The sequence below is a fragment of the Eptatretus burgeri genome, chromosome 10 (assembly GCF_056783735.1).
Source record: "Eptatretus burgeri isolate ZD-2024b chromosome 10, Ebu_testis_v1, whole genome shotgun sequence".
Lineage (NCBI taxonomy): Eukaryota > Metazoa > Chordata > Myxini > Myxiniformes > Myxinidae > Eptatretus > Eptatretus burgeri.
In genome coordinates this window covers 62,751,238-62,777,668 of record NC_140970.1, presented here as the reverse complement: position 1 = coordinate 62,777,668, position 26,431 = coordinate 62,751,238, and the positions used below count along the sequence as shown (strand labels likewise).

At 40.9% G+C, this 26,431-nt stretch overlaps 1 protein-coding gene across 1 annotated transcript in view; it reads right to left on the bottom strand.

Annotated features, from left to right (window-relative positions):
* Positions 1-26,431, bottom strand: part of LOC147018706 (endothelin-converting enzyme 1-like) — a 75,461-nt gene that overhangs the window by 32,963 nt on the left and 16,067 nt on the right. The window contains exons 3-9 of the mRNA XM_085898661.1: positions 17,964-18,108; positions 17,304-17,525; positions 17,039-17,160; positions 10,537-10,659; positions 7,255-7,320; positions 6,764-6,919; positions 1,066-1,202 (exon numbers count right to left, since the gene is read on the bottom strand). Of these exons, the coding sequence (XP_085754787.1) occupies positions 1,066-1,202; positions 6,764-6,919; positions 7,255-7,320; positions 10,537-10,659; positions 17,039-17,160; positions 17,304-17,525; positions 17,964-18,108 (971 nt within the window). The remainder of the gene's footprint in view (positions 1-1,065; positions 1,203-6,763; positions 6,920-7,254; positions 7,321-10,536; positions 10,660-17,038; positions 17,161-17,303; positions 17,526-17,963; positions 18,109-26,431) is intronic.

The window sequence follows — 26,431 nt, the reverse complement described above, 5'->3', positions numbered from 1 at the left end:
GGTTAGATGACGAGAACAAGCAGATTCGATTTTGGTTCGGATCCATCAAATCAGTGGGATGCAAAACGTGAACTGTTCAACCTGGCAGAGGTATGTGCTCTCCCAAATGCCTTTTTGCCAAGTGTCGCACTGTGAGTGATTTTTTTTATTTGTCTGTTTGTTTATCTGTCTCTGCACAGGATATGTCAAAAAGTTGTGGACGGAGCTGGATGAAATTTGTGGACAGATTGGGTGTGTGAAAAGGACGAACCGATTTAATTTTGGTGAAGATCCAAACGTGGATCTGATAATTTTTTAAGTGATTCTTCACCATTGAGAGAGAGGGCCAAAAACGATATCTCACATGATGTTTCAAAAATGTAATGGGCCTGATATGTTCTTGTAGATCAGTCATTACGTGGCGGAGATATGCGCTCTACCGAGTGCCCTTCTAGTTTTAGATGTATTTAACCACCCCAAAAGCATCTTACTCGCTATCATCGCCATTGACAAAGCTTTCAACACTGTCCCTCAGACCGACACAAAAGATTGATTAAAAAAAATATATATATATATATATATTCTCAGAATAAGGATGAGCAATGACAACAGACATTGGATCTCAAACTTTCCATCAAACATACAAGCACGGTTACAATGAGCAATACCTTTTCGGAGTAGAAAAACCTCCCAAACCGTGTCCCGCAAAGAGCCGCCCTTTCCCCACCACTTCCTTAACCTCTTTCTCAGTGACATTCCTCTCAAGTGACAATCCTTGTCATTTGTCACCATGCTAATTGGCTGGGTGTTGGTACCTCTCTCACCAACCATAGCACTTCTGCAAAGGACTTGTGTGACTCCATGGGACAGACTCAATCCGTGAATTTACCCACCCCGATTTCAACAAAAGGAAAAAAATCCTCCCTTCTGGATTTGGTGAAGACAAACTTCCCACCAATATATCTTGCTCATCCTCTGCTGCAATTGATTAAAAAAAATTTGCATGGACAATTAGTTCATTATTTTACACTTTCTTTGTTAGCCTCCACTGACATGTTTCTATTAAAGACAATAACGCTTGATTACCTGTTTTTGGAGTTGATGATCAAATTGTCGAGGGCTTTAAAGTATTTCATTGAGGAGACTGTGATTTGTTGGTCATCATGTGTATTTTCAAATACATAGTTCAGGTATGGCTCCCATTGAAGGAAAGGAAACATTTCCTATTGAGAGGAAAATTAACAACTTAGTTGATGCACACCACACATTGGCAATGGTCATGGAGATATTAAATCTTTATTGGGAGGTATATAAATAGTTTTACTTGCATCGAGTGACATAAACAGTTACCTCGGTTAGATGACATTTAGTGTTAATGTAGCTTCAAGACCGATCGATTGGTGATGCAAGCACCACATGAACACGTCACAAGCCCTATAAACATGTCGACCATGCTCCATATCATGTACATGAATACAAACCATTATTTAACCTTTCAGACATTTGATACATGACCTAACAACTTCATAATGAAGTTACACCTTCATACTTAACATAGTCACATCCCTCAACCCTTTTGACTGTGACCCAGGACATTTAATGCAAAAAAAGTGAACTGCTTAAAGGAAATTAAGAGTGAAGAAAATGTCGTATAACAATTCACTAACATATTAGATGTACATGCATCTCATTGAACAGTCCAAGAGTAAGAAGCAGTGTGGAAGAGAGTGAGAGTTTTTAAGTTAAGGCTGGAATACACCAAGAATCGACACTGAGCCCCTTCCTCTTCCTGATTGTCAGGAGCATTCTAACTGAGCAAGTGAGGCAGGAAGTGCCACAGTCAATGATGTTTGCAGATGACATTGAGCTGTGTGGTGGGGAGGATGATTGATAATAATATGACTAAGGTTCTAGAGAAATGGAGAAAAGCACTGGAAGATAGGGGTATAAAATTCGGTAGACCAAAGACTCGATTATATAGATTGCCAGTTTGAGCATGGGGAAGAGGATCAGGCTGAAAGAGTCGAGACTTTTTTTTTGTATACAGTCGAGGCTTGTGGAAGAGGTAGGACAAGTACACTGAACGGATCGGGATGCAACAGCACAAAAGGAACAGTAGAAATAGCTGGAAACACCAACAGCAGAGTTGAAGGCCAAGATAGAGGCAGACTTGGACAAACAATGGGTGTGGGGAGAAATGAGGGGCAGGAGAGAATGCATGGGGTGGACAATATGGATACAGAACGAAACTCACAAGAGGGAAAACTTGAAATTTGGAAGGAGGAAGGATTGGGGTGGCATGGGGAAGATGGAGGGGCGGGGAGGTTAACGAGAGAATAAAAGATCACGGTTTTGGATTGGGGATGATCTGAGATGGTGGTGAACAGCTGTCTTGAAGACCTGGAGGGAAGAATGACAGAATGACATTGAAGAGAATGTGGAAGTTGGTTTCACATGCGGGGAAAAAAGGGGGAACAAATGGGTGGAGTAAAGCAGTGATCCTGGATTTAGGAAGGTTCACCAGAACAGGGATGATGATGGACCGTGTGTGCCCTGCAGAAACCTGGGTGGGGGGACAAAGCACCGAAAGAGCAGAGCGTGCAAGACCAGAAAGGAGGTGGTAGAAGACAGAGACCACTGACCTGTCTGCGATGGCGAAGTGATAGATGCATAGATTCAGCCTCATCATGGGAGATTTCAATAATTTGAAAGGCCTCAGTTTCCAAGGCATCAAGCTGAGCAAGATGTGAGGCAGTGGAGCCAGTTCAGAGGGGAGAGAATTACTTGGTGGCATGTCCAAGGTGGAGTGACCTGGTCTGAAAGCAACTTGGTGATCTGAGATGAGGTTGTTGGAGAAAATGAATTAATTCATATCAACTGTGATGATGGATTATATGATCTTCCTGATGATTTGAAGCAAGCTGATAGGTCTGCAGTTAAGGGGATCAGTTTTGGCATCTTTTGACAGTAATGCAGCGATGTTGGCAGATTTCCAAGCATATGGAAGATGACCTAGGGCGAATGAGAAGGTGAAAAGGGAAAAGAGAGGATGTGAAAGAGCAGCAGAACAGGATTTTAAGGCACGTGAGCTAATGCCATTCAGTCCAGCTGCAGAGTCAGTTGAGGGTTGGAAAAAACATCTCCACCTTCTCAGCTGCAAAAAGACACAGAGTGCAGAAGCAGTTGGGTGTGGCAGGGAATGATGGGTACCAAGAGTTAGGGGTTGGCGACACAAGATATGGAAGCAAACACAGAATTGAGGCATTCAGCCTCATCGCAAGTAGAGTCGGCAGTGATGCCATTTGAAGTGAGGGAAGGGATGGAAGGGGAGCATACACCAGAAACCGACTTGACAAGGTGCCACCAGGTTTTGGAGGAGGGAGTCAGGTTTGAAAGCTAAATCTTGAGGTTGTACAGATGTTGTTTTCTGGCTCTCCTGAGAGTGGACATACATGTTGCAGATTTTTGGAATGTACCGATATTGCCTTCGGTCGGATTAGCATTCCAGGAAGGGAATGCAATTTATTTCAGAACAACTGCTCACAACAGAGTTTAGTGTACTATGGGCAAAAGCCCTGCCCATGTAATTATGGGTGAAGTTCTGGAGAATGTGAGTAGCTTCAAGTATCTGGTGTCAGTGGTGTGAAAACATGGAAATTGAAATTAATCAACCGATTCGTTCTGGTTGGAAAAATTGAAGGAAGTACAGTGTAGTGTTGTGTAATGGAAACTGGATAGGGACAGAAACTGGATACAAATGAGATGCTAATACTGAGATGGATGTGTGGAGTGACAAGAAAGGACAACATTGGGAAGCAGTGTACAAGGGGTACAGTGAAGATTGTGGAAGCATTCGTGAAAGTAGCTGAGAAGAGATTCAATTGGTTTGGTAGAGAGAAAGAAAAGGAGAGAAATTGAAAAAGAAAATGAAAGGGAAATAGAAAGAAAAGGAGAGAAAAAAAGGAGAGAAAGGGGGGAGAGAAAAAGAGAAAGAGAAAAAGAAAAAGGAGAGAAAAAAAGAAAAAGGAGAGAGAAAGAGAAAAAGAAGAAAAAAAGGAGAGAAAGAGAAAAAAAGGAGAGAAAGAGAGAAAAAAAAGAGAAAGAAAGAGAAAGAAAAAGGAAAAAGAAAGAGAAAGAAAAAGGAAAAAGAAAGTGACAAAGAGAAAAAGAGAAAAAACAAGTCTGAAGACGACGATGGTTAACGAGCGGTATTTGACGATGTAGATTGTTTCAGAAGTCAAGGATGAGACAATGTGATAATTTTTGACCAAGTTATAAAAATGATCAACATGATGTGGTACGAGTGACAGGTTATTAGCTGCAAAATGTCGAAAACCCGGTTTCGTTCAACAACTTTCAACATTTGACCTTTGCATAACCTTTAAAGGTCACAAAACAATGTTGTGGACATTAAAATAAGGAAACAGGATACGTGCTATAACTTAATGGAGTTAGTTCGTTGAAGAAGGTCGAAAACCCGGTTCGATTCCCACAACTTTGAAAATTTGACCTTTGTGGCCTTAAAGGTCAAAGGTCAAGGATTATGACCTTTGGTGCAAAACTTCCTCTGGAACATTCCAAGAACAATATAACGTCATATAGGCTATATGGCATTTCGCACTCCTCAGATTATCCATACTTTGATGAAATCAGCGTAAAAACAAACTCGAAGGGGGAGCCACAGGCAAGGTGTTTGAGATAGAGAAAAATGGTTTCAAGACTTTAGGTGGGGAATGACCTCAAGATTATGCATAAAAAAAATTGTCATCCTAGCTCTCATAGTTTGGGCGGTCGTCTGATTTTTATGTCAAAATTCGAAATTTTCTAAGTTCATGACCTTGTGACCTTGACACTAAAATGAAAAATCGAGCTCCGTGGGGCTATGCAGGTGCCATTGGGCTAACCAAATACCAAAACTGCTGCGAGCTTCGACCAACCCCCTAGGAGAAGATGCAAATTGAAATCGGCTACCCCCTAAAAACACAATTGGCAATTTTCTAAGTTCGTGACCTTGTGGCCTTGACCTTGGGACGAAAATGAAAAATCGAGCCCTGCCACCTATGCAGGTGCCATTGGGCTAACCAAGTACCCAAACCACTGTCAGATTCAACAAAACCCCTCGGAGAAGATGTAAATTGAAATCAGCTACCCCCTAAAAACACATGTTTTTTGGGCGTGGCTCCACCCACAATGGGCGCACGACGCCCATTTTCAGGAAAACACAACTAGATCATGATATAAACCTCCCACCCAAATTTTATCAGGATCGGATCAAAACCCACGGAGCTATGCTCGGGACAGACAGACAGACAGACACACAACAATAACTAATATAGTGGTCACTTATATTTTTGGTGAACCAAAAAATGTGGTGAGGTAAGTGATGCACACGGGACTGCCAGGAAGAGGAGGAGGAAGGTCAAATTCCAGATGGAAGGATGTGGTGGTTAGAGATTTAGAAGTTGTGGGATTGGAAGAAGAATGGGCAACTGACAGGAGGAGATGGAGAAGGGTGATCAACCAGCGTTGTGGTGACCACAAGTAAAAATGCGAGAATCGTGAAAAAAAAAGATTATACATAAATTCATTTTGGGTGAGCCGGTTTGCTGTTAATTTTTTCCAAGTTATGTTCTTGAAAGATGTTAAATGGCTTATGTCCAGATGGAAGATGACCTCGGGCAAATGACAAGCTGAAAAGGGCAGAAAGGATGTGAAAGAGCAGCAGAGCAGGATTTTAAGACACGTGAGCTGATGCCGTCCAGTCCAGCTGCAGAGTTCGAGTCGAGAACTGAACCTCCTCCACCTTCTCAGGTGCAAAAGACAGAGTGCAGGACCAGTTGGGTGTGACATGGATGATGGATACAAGAGTGAGGGGTTGGGGAGACAAGATTTGGAAGCAAACACAGAATTGAGGCATTCAGCCTTCTCACGAGGGGACACTCAAATTGAGTTGTCTTCCAATATCTGTGTGAGCCAGAATATCTTGGAAAACGAATCTGGTTCAGTCAAGACCGATGATAATCTCTGCTTCAAAATCCATCTACTTTGTTGATTTGTCCATCATCTTCAAATATCCTGATCAGTCATATTCATATAAAAGCAGATTGATGTCCCCTGATATGGTGGTGTAGGTTCATATTGTTAACAGAGCGTTGGGGTGTCATGTATGTTACTTTGGCTTTAAAGACAATCCAAGATATGTCATGATTCCATTGCAGGATGTGGAAATTTCTGCTGAGTCGGCACGGGAATCAAACTCACGACACTGAGGACAATAGAACAAGGACTTACCAACTCCACCCAAAGCCATTCATCTCATGTCCTTGTCCCAGTAAAGGCTTAAGCTTCCCCAATGAGCAGTTGACAAGATAAAAAAATGGAAATATTATCTCATTAATATGACGCCTTTTTGGAATTGATCAATTGCTATTTTTTAAACCGATATGTTCACATCCTTCATCGCATCAAGCTTTCATCAGAGATCCAGACAGCTTATAGATTGGATGTCAGCAACATCATCTGGATTCAGTAAACTGTTCAGCAAACAACAAACTGTTGTCGTTATTGTACAGCCCCTTACAGTTCTCCGGGGAGTGACCGGATCTCACTCGTACTTTCAGCCACAAGAGAGCGAGAAACAGAGCATGGGAACCGATCGGTGGTGTGAGCATGACCACGCTACCTTGACAAATCCAGGCAGCAATGGTAAAGCAATGAAAATTCCTATCAGCGTAATACGGTATCATTAAAATCCTCAAACCGTAAAACAGTCATTTTTTGTCACCTGAAGCTGGGAGATGGAAACGGTCTTCGAATTTGCATCAGCTTCATTCGCCAGTTTAGCCAACTGCATCTCAAATTCTAAAGTGCGGGACACATTTTCTTTTGTTCCCAGTAGTGCGAAGGCCCTGACCATGTAATCTTGGTAAGCTGTTAAAACCTGTAAATTAAAAAAAATTTTTTTTAAGGAAAAACAAAACAAAACACAAAACATGGCAGGTGCATCAGTATTAGAGCAATCAACTATGTTCATAGTAACGTTTTAAAAGTAGGATCTCTTAGATCACATCAAATTAGTACATAATTAATTACAATTTAGAATTTGTTTCACAAACAACCTTTGCAAGGGTGAAAAATACTGTACATCATTCCAAATTTTTTTTTCCCACAAAAACATTGTGTTTTGCTTTAGTTGGAAATGCACAAACTTTATTGAACTCAAAGTTGAACTCTAAAAACAGAAAATGACATTGTCAAAATCACATGAACCTTTACCTTGGTACTTCTGGTTGTTGCATTCAAGTAATCCAACAGAGGAAGGCTGAACTGTGGAACTGAGAGCTGCAATGCGTCACATCACAGAGTATATACATCAATGTACAGGAAATATCACAGTGTTCTTGAACAACATTTGTTTGCAAAAAGTGATGCTATAATTTGTTGATCCAATAAAACCAACATTCTTTGTTCATTATCTGATAAAATTCAAAACAGAGTCAGCAAAAAAAAAAATACAAAGTATTTAAGGGAGACTTGAATGATATGGAAATATGGACAAGGAAACATCTAGCCATCCATCCAACATCCATCAATTTGGACCATACTTTGTACAGTGTCGGTACTGCCGAAGCAGTCTCCTGGGCTATTGGGAACAATCCTGGATGCGTCACCACTCAAACACAGGATACTTGAATGGCTCAATCATCCTAGCAAGCTGGTATTCATTTTGCTGACCTCAGAAGGATGACAGCCTGAGTCTACCCCACCTGGTATTAATTCAACAGATTTATAGATACTGGTTACTTTGCAATATTACTATAATCAGCAATATAGATCATGGTCAAGCAGAATTTGAACTCAGGACCCAAGGATCCCAAACCTGCCACCCGAACCATTAGGCCAACACCAGGCATACAAAGAAACATTTACCATTAAATGAATAGGGTATATCTTTGGTCACATACAAGATAAACACATATATAATCCTCACAAAAAAAAATTTAAGAAACAATATTCAAAATTGTGAACAAAAACTTGCAATTCAGAAAATTTCTTCATCACGTGTACGCAAACCACGTTGATCGAGGAATGAACCCAAATGAGGAAAGTGGAACACGTAATGTTACAAATATCCTCACTTGAACCCGAACCTGAATTTCCATAGCAACCAGGTGCTCAGAGCTTTAATTTTAGATGTGATGCAAAAATTTTTTAATTGATGATTATATACTCCCTCCTCCAAATCCTGGTGTCATCTAGTTAAGTCTGTTTTTGGTGTATGTTCCACCTCCATTCCCTCCCTGACCTCAAATGGCCACACAGCTGACACTGCACATGAAAAAGCTGAATGCCTAAACTCTGTTTGCTTCGAAATCTTGTGTCCAAAACCCATCGGTTTCTGTACCCACCTTACCCAGTCACACCCAGCTGTTCCTGAACTCTGTGTCCTTTTCTCCTGACAAGCTGGAGAGCTTGCTGTCAAACCTCGACTCAGATTCTGCAAACGGTCCAGATGGCATCAGCCCACGTGTCCTAAAAACCTGCTCTTCTGCTCTTGCTCACTCTCTCTCTGTTCTATTCACCCTCTCATTTGCTCAAGGTCATCTGTCTTCTGATTGGAAATCAGCAAACATCACTGCCCTGCACAAAAAAGGTGCAAAAACAGATCCCTGCAACGATAGACCAATCAGTCTTCTCCAAATCATCAGCAAGGTTAAGGAATCCATCATCGCTTCAGACATTAAATCCTTCCTCTTCTCCAATGGCTTGATTTCCAATCATAAATTTGGATTCAGACAAGATCACTCCATCCTGGACTTTCTGCTCCAGCTTTCCCAACAATGGATGGAGTTCCTCAACGCCAGACATGAGATCAGAGTCATATCCCGAGACATATCGCCTGCTTCCGATACGGTCTGGCACCCTGCCCTGCTCACCAAACTCTCTTCCTATGGTATCCAAAGCAATCTCCACACACGGCTCGCAGACTTCCTCTCCTGTCACAGTCAACGTCTGGCCCTAAATGGAATCCTCTCATCCCCTCTTCCTGTCCAGGCAGTGTTCTGTGCCCTGTGCTTTTTCTGGTTTTCACCAATGATCTCTCTGACTCTGGAAAATCCTCTTTATCTCTTTGTTGACAACTCCACCCTCTGCCATTCCATCTGTCATCCCTCAGAACAGCAAGCAGCAGCCTCCTCACTTTCTGCAGACCTGGGTAAAATCACAAGCTGGTCCAGCACTTGGAACACATCTTTCAATTCTGACAAATCTCACACTCTCACTTAATCTCCCTGAAAGGACCATTTGGAACCCCCTCCCCCCCAACCCCATCTACATTCTTAACAATCCTCTTGAAGATGCTTGAAGAAGCAGCCTGATGGAGTACTGCTCTCTCGTCTGGGCTGGTGCTCCAGCTTCTCACCTTTCTCGGCTTCACACAGTGGAAACCAAGGCATTTAGGATCATCGGTATCTCCCGCGATGAGGCCAAGTCTTTGGGAGTCTCACTCTCTCACTGCAGGCAGGTCGGTGGTTTTTCTGTCTTCTACAGTCTCCTCTCCAGGCTCGCCCCTCCCCCCTGCTCTCTATGAGATATGTCCCCCTCCATATTTCCGCAGGGCGCTCAAGGTCCACCAGCAACCGCTTTCTGGGAAAACTACCAAAATCAAGAATCACTGCTTATCTTCACTCTTTCATTCCTCTTATTTCCCATCTTTGGAACAAAGTCCCACACTCTCTTCAATCCCACTCTCCCCTCCAGGTCTTCAAAACAGCTGTTCACTCCCATCCAAAACCATGATCTTTTCTACTCCCGTTAAACCACCCCAAACCCACCTCCTTTGTATTCCTTGCTTTCCTTCCTGAAAGTCCCTGTAGTGTCCATCCTGTTTACCCCATATACCCCACCCCATCCCATCCCTCTCCCTTCCACAGATCTCACGTCTCTGTTCCACACTATTTTGAGCTTCCCTCTCCCGCCCCTCTTGTCTCCTGCTCCCCTTGTTATACATTATATGTGTTAGCTCTTATACGAGCCTTAACATTGTATATAAAAATAAATAAATAAATATATGCACTGAGACAATCATTTAAGTTAATAATATTCAGTGAACATAGCTATCTAACTGGGGTTCCCCTTTAAGTTTAACTTGAGACAACTGTTGATTTGGTCAAACTGTATGATACAAGATTAGAATTAAATATAACGAGTCAAATAGTGGTGTGCAAGTTTAAAATGAATTGGCCTCTTTGGTGTTCCTATTTGACTACTTATATATGATCCCAGCATCATGAGGCAATTCCAATCACATGTAGTGTGTCGATTTGTCCATCGTCTACTCACATCCTTGCAACTCATGCAAAAGTTTACCAATATGTCCTTACATGCTGGTCCAACATGAAGTACACGTACACGTCCCTCTGTGAGTCTTAGATCAGTGTTAAGTAAAATAAATGCTGCAGTGCAACACCGCTAGTTAACAACGACAATGCACAGCACAGTATTCCACAGCACAGTATTCCACAGCATCAGGAGCATGAATAAATGCTAATGGCTGACCTTGATGATCTGTTTGCTCATATTTTCATATACACCGATGGAGAAAAGTGATTGACCAAGGAATTGCTTGGTTAGCGTTGACATCAACGTCGTGATATTGACGACAGAGTCATTTAGTCCAAGCTGTGCGAAAGAGAGAAATAAAACACAAGTTTGAAATTTTAATAAATTATTCCACCTCGTTATTTTCCCCAGATTAATAACAACAGAAGGTCCACATTCTATTTTGTACCACAATATTTGCTTTTTTCAAAAAGGTACTGAAGATCCTCAGAACTTCAATTAATTAACACCCAAATATCCAAATCATTAAAGAGTACCTGAAAAGTTTCTATGCATTTGTGGCTACGACAATCATAAAGTGCACAAAGGTAACAAGAGATGAGATGAGAGATGCATAAAGGTGTATTATAATAATTTCCAGGAGAACTATTTAGAAGATTCATTCCTCTTCTACAACATGCATGTTATTATTATTATCGAAATAATAATACGCTCGTCATGTATGTCCGTCTAAAATAACAGGACATGATTGAATCTCACAAGATTATGAATAAAACAGTGTCTCGTCGTTATTCAATCTTAATGTTGTATGCACAGTATTTACGCATCATGAAGATGATAATTAATTTAGGGTCATTTATGAACACAATTAGGCTGCTCATAGTCACTTGAGAGTGGTCATTACATGGATTTTCGCCATGACATATCTCGTGACATTGTGAATTGTATGTTGTTTTGACCGTGACGTTGCGGTTGGCATACGTTGACATAACTTTGATGGAGACGAGCAATGTCCGAGGGATGGCACGGCCCGACTGCTGGCGACCGAGGGACAGTGTGACAAGCCGACAGGAAATGTTATCGGAAATGGGAGTGTGGCCTGACTGCCAAATTTTCGTCAAAGAAGTCTCAATTTAAACAACCAACAGCTTTAAGAAGTACATGCTGTAGCTTGACAATATTAAATTCAAACTAGAAGGGGAGCACTTGGGAGAGTGCAAAACCTCCACCGCCAATACTGCTGGGTCACTCAAGTGAACCTTATATCTGATTCATTAAATATGTCAACAGTGCTGACAAAGTTATAGTTCTTTTCTCCAACATTTTTTTTTGAGGGGGGGGGGGGTAGGAAATCACTTAAAATATGTAGAAGTGCAAAAAAAAAGAAATCGAAATTTTGTTGAAAAAAAGTTGCAAATTTTTTTTTTCTCTAACATTTTTTTTGGGGGGGGTTGGAAATCACTTAAAACATGTAGAAATGCAAAAAAAAAAATTTTCTCAAAAAAATTTTTTTTGGGGGGGTGGAAATCACTTAAAACATGTAGAAATGCAAAAAAAATTTTTCTCAAACAATTTTTTTTGGGGGAGGGGTGGAAATCACTTAAAACATGTAGAAATGCAAAAAAAAAAAATTTTTTCTCTAAATTTTTTGGGGGGGGGGACCAAGTCCAAAATCTAATGGCATGATCCTTGGACCATACCTAACCCTCCCCCCCCACCAAGTTTCGTCGAAATCCGTCGAGGAGTTTTTCCGTAATACTGTTCACAAACAAACAAACAAACAAACAGAAAGGGGTGAAAACAGTAACCTCCGATCTTCGATGGCGGAGGTTAATGATATGTAACTATTCTTTGAATATTGTTGAAGTCACATTTTACATAACGTGGAATTTCCATGGATATCTGCTAGTTAATAGTAATTATGACGAGCAGAGTACCCGCCCGATGGGCGATCTTGTTCCAAACATGTAACACGTTCTTCTGCAGATGCATACCTTTATTTGGGCGGTGTATATAGGCAACTGACAGCTCTGTATTGGCAAAATAAACATTAAGTTATGTGCATGAAGCAAAACCATACCCACTGATTACAATTCAAAATACCTAACTGCATTGGAAAATGTGGGGACGTGAACACTGCACTGTAAATGGTGGAGACTTGTAACACCCCTACCCACATGTAGGCGGCACTACACGATACACATCGAGAATTTGCATCCCTCCCTCTCCCCCCTTCCAAGACCACCGGTAAAGATAAAAGCATCCCTATACATTAATTGGGGTCATGCTGATCCTATGTAGCAAGTCTGGATGTAATCGGCCCAGAGCTGGAGGACTAGTAGCGCAACAAATACACGCACGCACGTCCATGAATTATAGTGAAGATAAGGGAAGAAAGGGGGAAGTGATTGTGAATTTAACGTTCCAGCTTTAACCATTGTTCTTAACAAACAGGAACAGGAACAATGCACGCATGATAGGCCGAATGGCCTTCTCATGCACCAAAGTTCCCTGTGTATATTTGTGTAAGATTGTTAAGAACAGGAATAAATGGGGAGAGAAGGACAGAGAGTTGGGGGTGAGGATGCATGGAATTGGAAGAGGGAGATTGAGATGTTGGGAAGGGGCGGGGTGGGGGGTGGACTTGGAAGGGGGATTGAGTACTTGGAGTTTGGAGCAGTTAAGGACTTGAAGCCGAAAGGGGGAAGGGTGGGGGGTTAAGGACCTGAAGTCACTTTTTACATTATGCAGAATGTCCATAGGTTCATGATTGCCCCATTGTGTCTTTTGGGTCTGTCGGGTCTTTTGGATGTTTTGGTTCCTCGTGGTCTTCGGTATTTTGAGTCTTCTGGGTCTTTTGGGTATTTGAAGGTCTTTGTGGTCCTCGGGGTCCTCGAGGGGGGGGGGTCTTTTGGGTCCTCTGGGCACTTTAGGTTAAGTATTTCAGGTTAAGTTAGGTCAGCTGTCCAACCAATGGGTGAAGAGCAGATAAACATACATATATACAGAATCACATTCACTTGCTACATTATATATAGATTATTATCTCCACCACCAAAGGTGGAAGGAGATTATGTTTTCACCCCTGCCTGTTTGCCTGGGTGCACGATATCTCAAAAAGTTGTGGCCAGAATCGGACGAAACTTGGTGGACAGGATGGGTGTGTGACAAGGAAAATAGTTTCGATTTTGTTGAAGATCCCGAATTATTTATTTTTTAAAGGTGATTCTTCACCATTGAGAGATATGTTATATATCGTTTTTGGCCTTGATATTTCAAAAATGTAATGGGCCTGATATATTCTCGTGGATCAGTCATTGCACAGCGGAGGTATGGGCTCTACCAAGTGCCTTCCAATTATTAATAATTATTATGACTTTTATCTTGACATTATAAGTGTATATTGACCATTCTTAGCATGGCATTTATAATCTCACGCATTGATGGATGATTTTATTTCATAGATTTTAACTTGTAAGAACCTAATTCACAAATGTTCCTCATCAGATGTTTTTCTTTCTTAACCAGATATTTGGTTTTGTTCAGAAGTGGATTTTGAAGCATATTTTTGATCACAGTTGTCACCAAACAATATTAATGGTAAACCCCTGCATCGGTGAATGGCTTTCAATACAAATTACTAAACAGTATAATCCTTGGCCTGTGCAATAAAATATTTTAACTTTTTTAGCACAACGTTGAGAAGACACAACTGAGCAACATATAACATTTTAATCGCAAATTATATTTTGCTTGTTTTACAATAGGGTCTGAAAATTATGCCAGGGTGCAATGAGGGGGGGGGGCAAGAGGGGAACTGGGCGAGGTTTGGGGGCCTGGGCCACCTTCTTGACCATAGTAAAGACTGCATAATGTGTACTAATACACCTTCTGCCCCATATCACTTGTAATTTAATTGGGATATCTGATAATTGGCAGGTACAGATAATGAGGGGAATACCCCATCCCCCTCTCCCACAGCCCCCCCTCTCCATCCTTCCACATCCTCACCCTCCCTATCTCCTTTGAAAATTTCCTCCTGATTCACACCACTTTCACAGAAAAAATTAAATAATTCTGGCTGCCAGAGCATGCATCTGATCAGGTTGAAATTTAAAACCTATGTTCCACATGACTATTAGATCATAATTGAGATGTTTCACGTCGATTGATGAAGCGGTTCAAGAGAAAGAATTTAAGATTTTCATTCAATCCAATTTGGCTGCCAGACCATGTGACCTGTTAATTATTTGTGAACATCCTGGCATCCCCAAGGCTTGGGGAACATTTGGGTGAAGTTTCCATCAATCTGTCAAGCCGTTCTGAAGAAGAAGTTTTTATAGGTTTATCCTTCAAATAAATAAATAAATAAATAAAAATCATGGTTGCCAAACCATGTGACATCAGAGGTGGAGAACTTTTTATTCCTCACGGATAGGCAATCATACCTGGAATGTTTCACCTTGATCTGTTGAGAAATTTTGGAGAAGAATATTTTTGAAGGTTTTTATGCTGAAAGAATATGGCTGCCGAACCACATGACTGATGATGTCATCAATCCCCCCCCGCCCCCCATGCAATTTAGCTATAGATGACTCCAAAAGATTTTCATACTCATCGGATAAAACATTCAATGTATGCAATTATGACGTAATGACGAAGCCACCTATGACATCGGGAATTTTTTTTTCCCATGGGGAGCATTTGATGTGCCAAGTTTAAATTTTTTTCCATGGAGCGGTTTTGGAGATAGAGGTCCAAAGTTTTTCTGTTTTCCCAACACAGCTGCCACACCACGTGACCTATGATGTCATAATTATCATTAAAACATTCTACATGAGTCTTCACACCTACGGTGAAAATTTTGCGTAAATCAGACAAGCGGTTGCAGAGAAAAGAGAAAATGAGCATGGACGTACATATGTACAACCCGAAAACATAATGTCACCGGCGACTTCATCAATGGAGGCATAAAATGAATTGAACAAGCCTTGATAAATTGCTCTTTGTTAATGGCAGTGATGAACGTTTGTAGACCAGAAAATTGTTTAAGTCGAGTTAAATTTTTGACAAGAACATTGTTTTTTTCATCATAAAAAATCATGGAACCTGCACTTTAAGAATGCAGTGACGATTCAAAAAGTACTCTTGCCTTTAATTTTCCTGATTATTATGATTTTTCATTAAAATTACACATATCTACATATACAAGATTAGATACAAGATTAGGTACAAAGACATTCAGACATCGGAGGCCTTTTTCCCATCATGTCTGTTATGTAAACACCCATACTCTGATGAAAATAATTTACTAATATACTTATTTTTCTGCAAACAAGTGCCAATCTCATCAAACTTAATTTACAACTACATCTGGTATATTCACCAATTACATATAATAAAAACAAATTAATTTGGAATAGGCAAAGCCTAGAAGCGAACGTAGAATTCTTCTTACATTCAATGCAGCAATTTCCGGTTACTTCAGCCTCGATTCGGGATCAGCGATCAAATAATGTAAATCACGATTAAAAATCATTTTTTGATGATGAGGGAGATATCTTTATTAAAATCAGTGGAGGAAATATACACTATGTCTGATATTTGGGTCTTTCATGTCTCCAATGATGCCTTTATCTCCCAGCATGCATCATTCCCCATGACAGTAACCAGAAGCAAAAAAAAAACAGAAGCAAAAAAAAAAAAACCGGAAGCAAAAGGGTCATAGCCAACGACACGGATTCCAAATTGCCAGAGTATTGTGTTGTTGTTGTTGTTTCCTATTCTCTCATGTGCAGGCGTTAAGTATGAAGCTCACTACGTTTGCTATAAAAGGAGCCGTGTCCCTCTGTTTGCCATGCTATAACATGAGAACAGATTCACAGATTTTGATGAAACGACGGTGGTTTCAGGGAATTCCCCAGGAAAGTTTGTGACGCAAAAAAACAAAAAAAAAAAACATTTACGGTTAGTACGTGGGTACATGGGCACACGTGGCGAAACTGCAAACGCAAACTTGCGACACTGTTTATTCCCGCACTGAGGGCAGTATCTCCCAGGAATCCTTTTTGTTCTTACCCTGTAGATTAGCCATCACAGAAAAGATTGATATTCCCCTCAGTGAAGCGATGGGCATTTATGCTAGTCTGACATGGAACTGCAATGTAGGAGGAGGCCATTTTGCCCATCAAGCCTGTGCTATGATTGCTGACCTATGGTTGTCTATACTGTATCCTTTTTAAAGCTGAGCATCATCCATGGAAGCAGCACATAGTATTTTAAAGTCTTTGGTACGACTCGGCCAGGATTGTATTCGAGCCACTGACCTCCCGGACTCAGAGTGGAGGCTTTAAACATTGCGCCACCGAGTCTGGTTAAATGTGAGGTATTGTGATCTAAATGCAGATGGGGCAACCAGCTTCATGTTAACTTTCAATGTTGTAATCCAAGATAAAGTGTCTGCAGCTGGCTTTAAATCAGAATAATGGTTGTTGGGTAAAAACGATCCCTTAAGAGATGTTTGGATAAAGGACATGGCGAGACGGTGCATGAAACAATGCTCTGCAATTTGAGATTTCTTGAATGTTTTGAGGCCATCGTTTTGCTGTTTTCAGATGACAGCACAGCAAGCTCAAGAAGCAGACACCAAAAGCTCTCAACCCAACTTGCAGTTGTAAATATAGCATTACAACAATCAATAAAACCACTGAGTATGTACCTTTGTTTTGAGTTTCATCATTGGTTCCACACCTTGCTGTGCCAATGCTTCTTCATTCATGCAGGATCTGTAAAAACGCTTTGCATCTTCCACCGATTGCAATGGGCTCACTTTGCCTGTTTCTAAACAAAATAAAGTCACCCACTCTGAGAAACGTCATTTAAAGTTTCAATGCTTAAAGCCTGCACAATGTTTAAAGCCTACACAAAGCTTGCACATCATCTTAACATCGTTCATTGCAAGCAATATGCTTTGTATCAGTTACCGAGGACATTCTTGATAATTTCCAGGTTGCTCCACCACATGAGGTCTCGCTGGCTCATGTGGGATACGTCATCCCGCAGTTGATGGTTTTGCAGCCAGCCCCCACATGCAAAGTTGTAAAAGTCGGTGCAGGGGTCCACTGATGGGTCCATCCAGCGTAAGAAATCTTGTGCCAGCCTTATACACTGTCCCGTCTGACAAGGAGCCAGGGCTTTTCGGCCAGCTAGTTTAACAAAAACGAGGCCACTGGTTTGCAACAAAGTTCCATCAAACAAACTCATCAACTTGTACAACTTCAAGTATACAGTGTAACTTACATCACAATCATGTACTCAACTGAATTTTATCAGCAAAATCATCTGTAATCAATAATATTGCAAAAAGTTGTGTTCAGTTTAATTTCATACAAGTTCTCAAGATTACACAAAGATCATGCTATATGAAGGTTTGAGTACATGTCAACAGTTATAGCAAAGGCCTCATCGAGAAGCCATACCAATAGCATTTGTGATCTTGTTACAGTTTCAATTTGCGATCATTTGTTTTATACCACAATGATTAAACAGAATAAAAGACCGTTTACAAACTGCATACACAAAAGGGGATGGAATCATTGCAAATAAATTCAACAAAAGAATAAAAATGTAAACAATCATCTCACCTGGCAGAATATTTATTACAAACAGAATGAAGAAAACGGCCAACAACAAGCCGAGCACAGTCGAGAGTGTTGCGAGGCAGCGTACAGGCCATGTGCATCGCACCTTCTCCAAACTCCTTCCTTCATCACTTGAAACTAAATGTTCCTATGAATGTCACATTTTGGGCAAAAGGGAATGATAAGTCATGGTTTACCAAGTTAAAAGATAGTCAAATGCAATTGGATCATTATAAAAAATGGATACTGGTTTCTGGTCTATATGAAGGCGAGTGTCAAATTGCGTCAGTGAACAAAATGGAAGACCGATTTTTAGCAAAAAAATTAAGAGTATGTTTATTGCCTTTGGAAACAAAGTGTGCTGACATTTTAAGGGGCAGCTTTTAGTCCAAACAAAACAGGACAAAGGGAAGGGATTTTCACCTTTGCTACGACAAAGGTCTAATGTTCAAAATGTCAGCTGCACCTCATTCCCATTGGCAGCAAAGATGATCTTAAAATCAACTTTTCATTGATATATTCCATTAAAAACCAGCCAATCGTGAGATGATAATGGCAAGTGGAAAGAGGAATAATTTTTAGAAAACTCGAATGTACAAAATATAAGAGGGTAACTATTAACTCTAAGTTTTATCAAAGAGATTATCCTACTGAGGGGGGTTCACAGGATGGCCGAGAGGTACGCCCACTCACTTCTAAGCTGTCTAGCCTGGGTTTGATTCCCGACCGAGTTATAAACTGCTTCACAGGCAGGATGATTCATCAATGTGTGTGCCGTCCATCGGATGGACATTGAACTGGGTGCCCCATCTGCCGATATTAGTTGGTGGACGTTAAAGATATCCCATGGTGTTAATTGTGAAAAGTAGGTGAGCTATCACTGTACAATGGATAAATTAAAAATCCCTGCCATAACCAACAGAGGGCACTGCATCAGTGGCACAGCCACACCCTCAGCCAATGGATGCTACCCTGCAGACTTGTGATGCATACGTACAAAGAAGATTGTACCGAGGAACCAGAAAAAAAAAATAAGACAGCAGGAAAACTCAAAGATATTTTATGTTTCTGGTTGTTGAAGGAGCTTGTGTAAATCTTGCATTTAAGACGGATATTAGGAGAAAATAGACAATTCAACACAGTGTATACTGGTGTGCACAGGCTGGAAGCAGGGTGGCCACTTGATGCATTACGTCAGAGGGATGATACACGTGCACCTTTGGGGTTTCATTCTCTTTAGTGTACGCGTGTTGTTTGTGGTGTCAGACTCAGCGTGCTAACAACTGCAATCCAATCTTTGAGATTTACAAGTCTGAACGAACGTAGAGGTCAGCTACCACTCAAAATAATCTTTGCCAGTTGGTGTCTGACTTCTGAGTGGCTTTACAGTGACCACATCAACAGGAAAATATTTTTGAAAGTTGTATTTCAAACAAACAGATACAAAGTCAAATGAAGAAGTTCACCATTACAATGTCCAATTCCGATTCGTGCATAGAGTTATTTCTGCCGCCCAGTGTCCCTGTCCTGCCAGCATAACGCATGAGTGTTCACCTCGTCCTTCGGGGCTGTCGATCCTTCGATTCCCATTGCAGTGTCCTCTCGTACGCTGGCCCATCCAGGTGATTTCAAGAGCTCAAAAGGAACTCTTTCCCAATACACAATCTTAATGAGTTTAAATCAACCAGAATACAATTGACTCCATGCGTTACAACAGTTCTGGACATTTAACTCTGATGAGTGAACGAGGGTCACTCGAGCACGGGGACGATCAAAACTCGCGGCCCGTCACATATCACCCGTCTCTCTCGGGTTTATATAGTATCACAGAACGATCCCGTGCCTTCCAGCAAATGCGACTCTCGTCCATACTGGAAGTTTCATCTGAGAACATTCCAGCACATTCATGAATCTCACCAGGCAGTTTACAGTACAATATTGCCATCCACAGTCAAAATTAGCTCATCATATCAAGGAGTTTATATTACAATTTACCGATGTGTGCTGAATGAAACTTACATGAAACCATCAATTGTAATTGTTCATTTACAGGCATTTACCAATGCTTATAGCATCTAGCTTTTAACTGATACATTGTCATTTTCAGCAGCGGTATGCTGGGAGAGAGGATATTTTAGTTCTCTGGTTATCATCTGTAGCTAAACGAACGCTATGTAATATTACCAAGGATATTTTGCTTTCTTCTAATTTTCATTAAAACATTCAATGTAATCAAGTGCTTTTGTGGCTTCCTGGTCTGTTCAAGTTTTGCAACTTTCTGCCGATGTCTCTGAACAAGAGTGAAACTGTAAAAGCTGTTCATAGAATATGGGGAAACCCCTTGTATCTTACTGAGAGATCACAATGGTGTTGACAAATGGAGAGCAAGAGAGAGGGAGAGATCCAAATTATGGCATGTTGGCGTTGTTGCGACAGGCAAGAAACGATGTAGGATATTATACCAATGTGAATTTGATCTGACATCATCCAAGAAAATGAATCGTCTAATACACTCGCCTCGCTGACAAACCTTGTGCTGAATTGTCCCATTTAGATAAACTTAGGGTCATCAATGGACAATCTGTCCCCTTCACCTTAACGAAGGATGCAAAAGAAGAATCACTTCCAACTGAAACTATCCCGCTGAACATCAAGGTCAACGACTAGTGCGTTGTTGAACATGATGGTGAGCAGAAAACTGGCGAAATAAAATATGTTCAGAGCCAGAACTATGAAGTGTCTGCAATGCTGCATGGTGATCAGTATTGGAAGTGGCCCACTCAGGATGACAAAATCTACTACACCAGCGATAAGATACTGAAGATGCTGGTTGCCCTGATGCTAGTTAATGCGAGAGAGGATTATAAAATTCCCCAATTTCGAATGACCTGGTGTTTGTGATTTGAACTGTCCTACAGATCATTCCCACATCTAACACGGTACCAACATCCACATATATATATATTCTAGTCAACACACATTTTAATTGTTCAATGTCGTTGGCGATACACGTACTGAATAGTGATTAGTGCTGCTTGACATTCCACCGAGTTGCATGGATTCCATATTTAATTCAAACTGATAATTTTTCTCACATTGTTCCAGTTTTCCGTGATGTTGAATTGATTAAATGTTTCATCAAACTGGAAAATTCAATCGAAATCTGAACTCGGGGCTGATGTTCAATATGACAAACTGTAACATCGGTTTCCAAGTATTTGTTGGATGTTGTTCCGCATTAGAAATAAAATTTCATATTCATTAGAAACATGTGTTCTATCTTACATTCCCCTCCATTTAATTAACCCAAACTTTGGGATCCAAGTACATGTTGAGGACGATATTAATTCAAACTGGAAGGAAACCCGGTAGAGCACATACCTCCACCATGCAATGCCTGATCCACGAGAACATATCGGGCCCAATGCATTTTTGAAATATCATGCAATACAGTACTATATCGTTTTTGGCTCTATCTCTCAATGGTGAACAATCACGTACAAAAAATTCTACAAGTCGGATCTGGATCTTCACCAAAATCTAATCACTTCGTCTGTGTCACACACCCAACCTGTCCACAATATTTCATCCGGGTCCATCTACAACTTTTTTGATATCCTGCTCACAAACAAACACATAGACAAACAAAAGGGACAATATATACAACATCCATCCAACTTCGGTGGCGGACGTAACAATACTGAAATTTTGCAATGTCTTTCAGGTAACGTCAGTGACCAATGAATAACACTGGTCAACAACAAATTTGTTGTCTGCATTTTTTAAGCTGATTTAGGACGAATCTGATGCGCTGAATCCAAAACTCACATTAGTTTTGTTCAATCAGGTCAAGTTTTTGAGATATGGCCACATGTCGTTTTTTACATTTTTGTTCACATGTACGCATGTGTGGAGCATTTTAGAAGAAGTTGGTGGGGGTAAAATGTCATGTCAAATAATTGTTTTGATTGGAAATAATTATTTTAATGACAAGAAGTATTCAGGTACGATAGTTCTGGGTGATTATGTCGAAAAGGGATCAGTTTGAAGTCATAAAACCTCAAAATCTTCCAAAAATTGGTGAGGCAAAGCATAAAGTTCGTGGATCAAAACTAAAGTTAATGGGGCAGATTTTGTAATAATGTGATACAAAAAAGTTGTATTTCTTGAAATAACGAACTCTGAAGAATGTACAATACCTACATGCGCCCATTTATGACATGCGCTTCTGCTCAAGCTTGGAGTGCCACAGTACGAACCCAAAGATTGGAGACTGTTCATTGACAGCAGCAAGCGATCACTGAAATGTGTTCTGCTACACAACGGCAACCAGTTTGCCTCTGTACCCATCGCTCACTCGACTACACTGAAGGAGAAGTATGAAGCGGTGAAGTACGTGCTGGAGAAAATTGGTTATGATCAGCATAAGTGGTTTATTTGTGTTGACCTGAAGATGGTGAACTTTTGTTGGGACAACAGTCTGGCTTCACCAAGTACCCATGTTTTCTGTGCATGTGGGATAGTAGGGACCGTGCTCAGCATTACACGAAGAAGGACTGGCCTGTGCGGGAGGAATTGGTGCCATGCAAAGAAAGGAACGTCATCAACGACCCTCTGGTGGACAGAGACAGAATACTCTTCCCACCGCTGCACATCAAGCTCGGCTTAATCAAGCAGTTCACCAAGGCTCTGGACAAAGATGGTGACTGCTTCACTTACTTGTGCCAGGCTTTTCCAGGATTGACCATGGAGAAGTTGAAAGCTGGCATCTTTGATGGTTCTCAGATCCGTCAGCTCATCAGAGATCCAGAGTTCAAAAACTCAATGAACGAAGTGGAACTGGAAGCGTGGAAGACATTTGTTTTGGTAGTGAAGAACTTTCTTGGCAACAATAAGGCCAGAAACTACGCAGAACTTGTCAACAACATGCTGACTGCTTTCAGAAACCTGGACTGCAACATGAGCATCAAGATGCACTACCTATTTTCACATATGAACCGGTTTCCTGAGAACCTGGGTTCAATGAGTGACGAGCAGGGGGAGAGATTCCATCAGGACATGAAGGAGATGGAGACCAGGTATCAGGGTCGCTGGGACGCAGTCATGATGGCTGACTACTGTTGGAATCTGAAGAGAGACCTCCCTGCCGCTGAACATTCCAGGAGTTCGAAGAAACGGAAGTTCAAGCCCTGAAGTTTGAACAGTGGTGACGCAACATGCAATTTACTTGTACTTACCTTTATCAATGCCCACCATTCAGATGACAGTAATCGATGTTTCTATCATGTAATCAATAAATGTTGTTGGAAAAACATTTTCTTTTCTTAAAAACATGTTTAGGATGATATGTGTTGACAAAAATCAGCTGATAATGCCACAAAAATGTAATTGATTTTGTCACAAGATCTGATTTTTTCAAATCAACTTAGCACAAAAACCTAACCTGATGGAGAGAAACGGATGCCATTTCCTGATTCAGCAGTGCCAGACTACCCTAATTCACTTGTAGAAATCTAGACAACATTCAGAAAGTAAAAAATTGTTGACCAGTGTAATCGACCATCCTGTGCAGACAGTATAAGGTGAAACCAATTTTCTTTTTACGTCATCTAGTAGGGCTCGGTCCAAGTATCCAACAACCAAAATATCACAAGTTAGAAAAAATTTCTGATCCTGAGGTACTCAAAATGTAACGTCAGTTACCATGGAATTGCCCCCAGGGCGGGGGTGAGAGTTTGCTTCTTTATCCATCTTGTCCACCCCATGCATCCTCCCCCAGCCTTCATTTTTCACCACTCCCTTTATTTCTCTAAGTCTCCCTCTATTTTGTCCCTCAACCCTGTTGTTGGTGAGTTTGCCCCTCTTTGCGCTGTTCCTTTTGGTCTGTTACGTCCCGATGCATTCCATGTCATAGCTCCTCCACGAGCCTCAACTTTGCATGTAAAATAAACTTTAAAAAAGACAAAAAAAAATAACAAAGCAGACAGTGTTAAAAAAAGTTAATGCATTCGACATCAGAAGGTACAGGTTTACAAGGAATTACAAAGAACTTCAATGCAGGATTTGAACTCAGGACCCTTGTATCCAAAGCCCACAACCCTAACCATTAAGACAACACCAGGTGTGCCCCTAAATGAACCTTCAGATTTTGTGTTCCTTCAACAAAGTTGATAATTGCAATTTAGAATTTTACTTTCTGTGCTTCGAGTTTACCAAATGTATAAACAAGTCCCTTCAGGTGAATGTTTTGTACAACTTCATGTTCTATTGAAGAGGTTTATAGCCCAACGTGTTTGTTGCATCAGAGGAACTAATGTATGTTTTGATCAACTTTAGCTTGGAAAAGTTTTGCTCACTATTGGTCACAGAAACAGGTAGGGAGGGTGAAGAGGATGCAGAGAGCAGTAAATATGTTGGGGACATTATCTGTGAGATTATTTTTTTTTATAAACAAAGTTCAAAACATCTTGTGGTCATGCCAACTTTGGACGTCGTCTTGCAATGTCTTGCATTTCACTCGCCATCCCCAACAAACTCTTACACCAAATGTGCGGACTACCGAGCTCTATCCACCAGATAACTCTGCTCATTTGCTATTTTAACCTTGCGATCATGTGCCATTGGTTCTCCCCCCAGCTGCTTGAGCCAGGGACATGCCCACCATTACCAGCAGTTTTCAGGTGAGGTTCGTGGTTCTTACTTCACCACAGAGGCCGATAGGATGGCCAAAGGCATTAGACCTGGAGGTCGCATACTCGCCTCGTAACTGTCTGTGATCAAATCCCGACCCAGCTATAAACTGTCATCCCGGTGTTTCGCAGGCACGGCGATTCATAAATATGTGTCGTCCCTCCGATGGACGTTAAACGAGTGTCTCAAAGAGTATGCAAGCTATCATCGGCACCATGGCCAAATTCCTACGCTAACCAGCAGAGAGCACAGCATCAGCAGCACAGCAACGTGCTCAGCCAATGATGTCACTCCGCAGCCTTGTGCTGCATACAAACGAAGAACTTTAATGCATGATCACGGGGCATACTTCTGGCATCCCCATAGAGGGGTGGAGTGGGGGGGGGGCAGTTTCACCAGGTGTGCAGAGCTGACCATTAACAAAACGGTTCATATTATGGGAAAAACACAGACAGTCTGCTTGTTTACTTGTGTAATTTCATGAATTGTTCTTTGAATCATTTATGCCACCCCAAATATTTGCCACTCGAGGTGACCGCCTTGTTTGCCTCATCATTGCACCAGCCTGAGGAGGACGCCATTCGGCCCATCAAGCTTGTGCAATCATTCTCATACTTAAGTACTGCCCTATCTCCACTACTTCTAGGTACTGAAGTCAAATTTCAATCTATCTACTGTTTGAGCTGCCACTACTTTTCAAAGGATATCATTCCATACATTAACTACACGAGTGAAAAACCCTAACGGCATCTATTCAAATTCTCCTCTTCTTTACACTGAAACTGTGGCCCCAGATTCTGTACATTTGAATGAGCAATTTCAACTTGAATAAGTGGTGCCAGGCACAACAAATCCTGCCCATTTAAGGCATAAAGTTATTTTGGGCATCAAATTTAAACTTGATATATCCTTAACCTGAATGTTGATTATAAGGAATAGAATAAGGAATATTTTAGTCTTAGTTTGAAGTCAATTAAACCATTTTTGACGAAGTTATGACCGTAAAATTATTTTGACCTTTTCGTGACCTGACCTTGACCTTTGACCTAATTGGACCCAAAATTTAATGGGGTGTCCGAGGTTCATTACCCACCTGTGGATACTATTTGACAGTGTTTGAGCCAGCCGTTTTCCCGTAAAGTTGTATTTTCGTAACAATGTTTTAGTTTTAATGGAAAATTTGTAATTTTGACCGATGACCATGACCCCCAAAACTTCAGACGCACCGATATTCACAAATATGCATTTTTCACTATAGGAATGGGTAGGATGAAAGTGACAAATAGAATAAGGTTCACTATAAGCTTAGTTTGAAGTAAATCAGATCATTTTTGACGAAGTTATGAGCGAAAAAAACGATTTTGATCTTTTTGTGACCTTGACCTTTGATCCAATTGGACCCAAAAGTTAATGGGGTCGTCCAAGGCTCATTGCCCACCTGTGGATTAAATATGATAGTGTTTGCTAAAGCCGTTTTGCCGTAAAGTTGCTAACAGACAGACAAACAAACAGACAAACAGACAGACAGACAAACAAACAAAGACAAATAAAAAGCGTACCTTGGCCTTAGGCCAAAGGTTATCTTGCCAAAAGACCTTGATTTGAGTTTCATTTTTTATGAAAAATCAGTTTTTTTCGTCATGACGTCATCAAATGACGTCATAACGACGAAATTTTTATATATCTGAGAAACTCTTCTAGGGCTTCAATTTGAGGTACTACTCGATATTGTTAGTCAAAGATTTAAAAATGACCTTCATGAAGGTCAACTTCGACCTTAG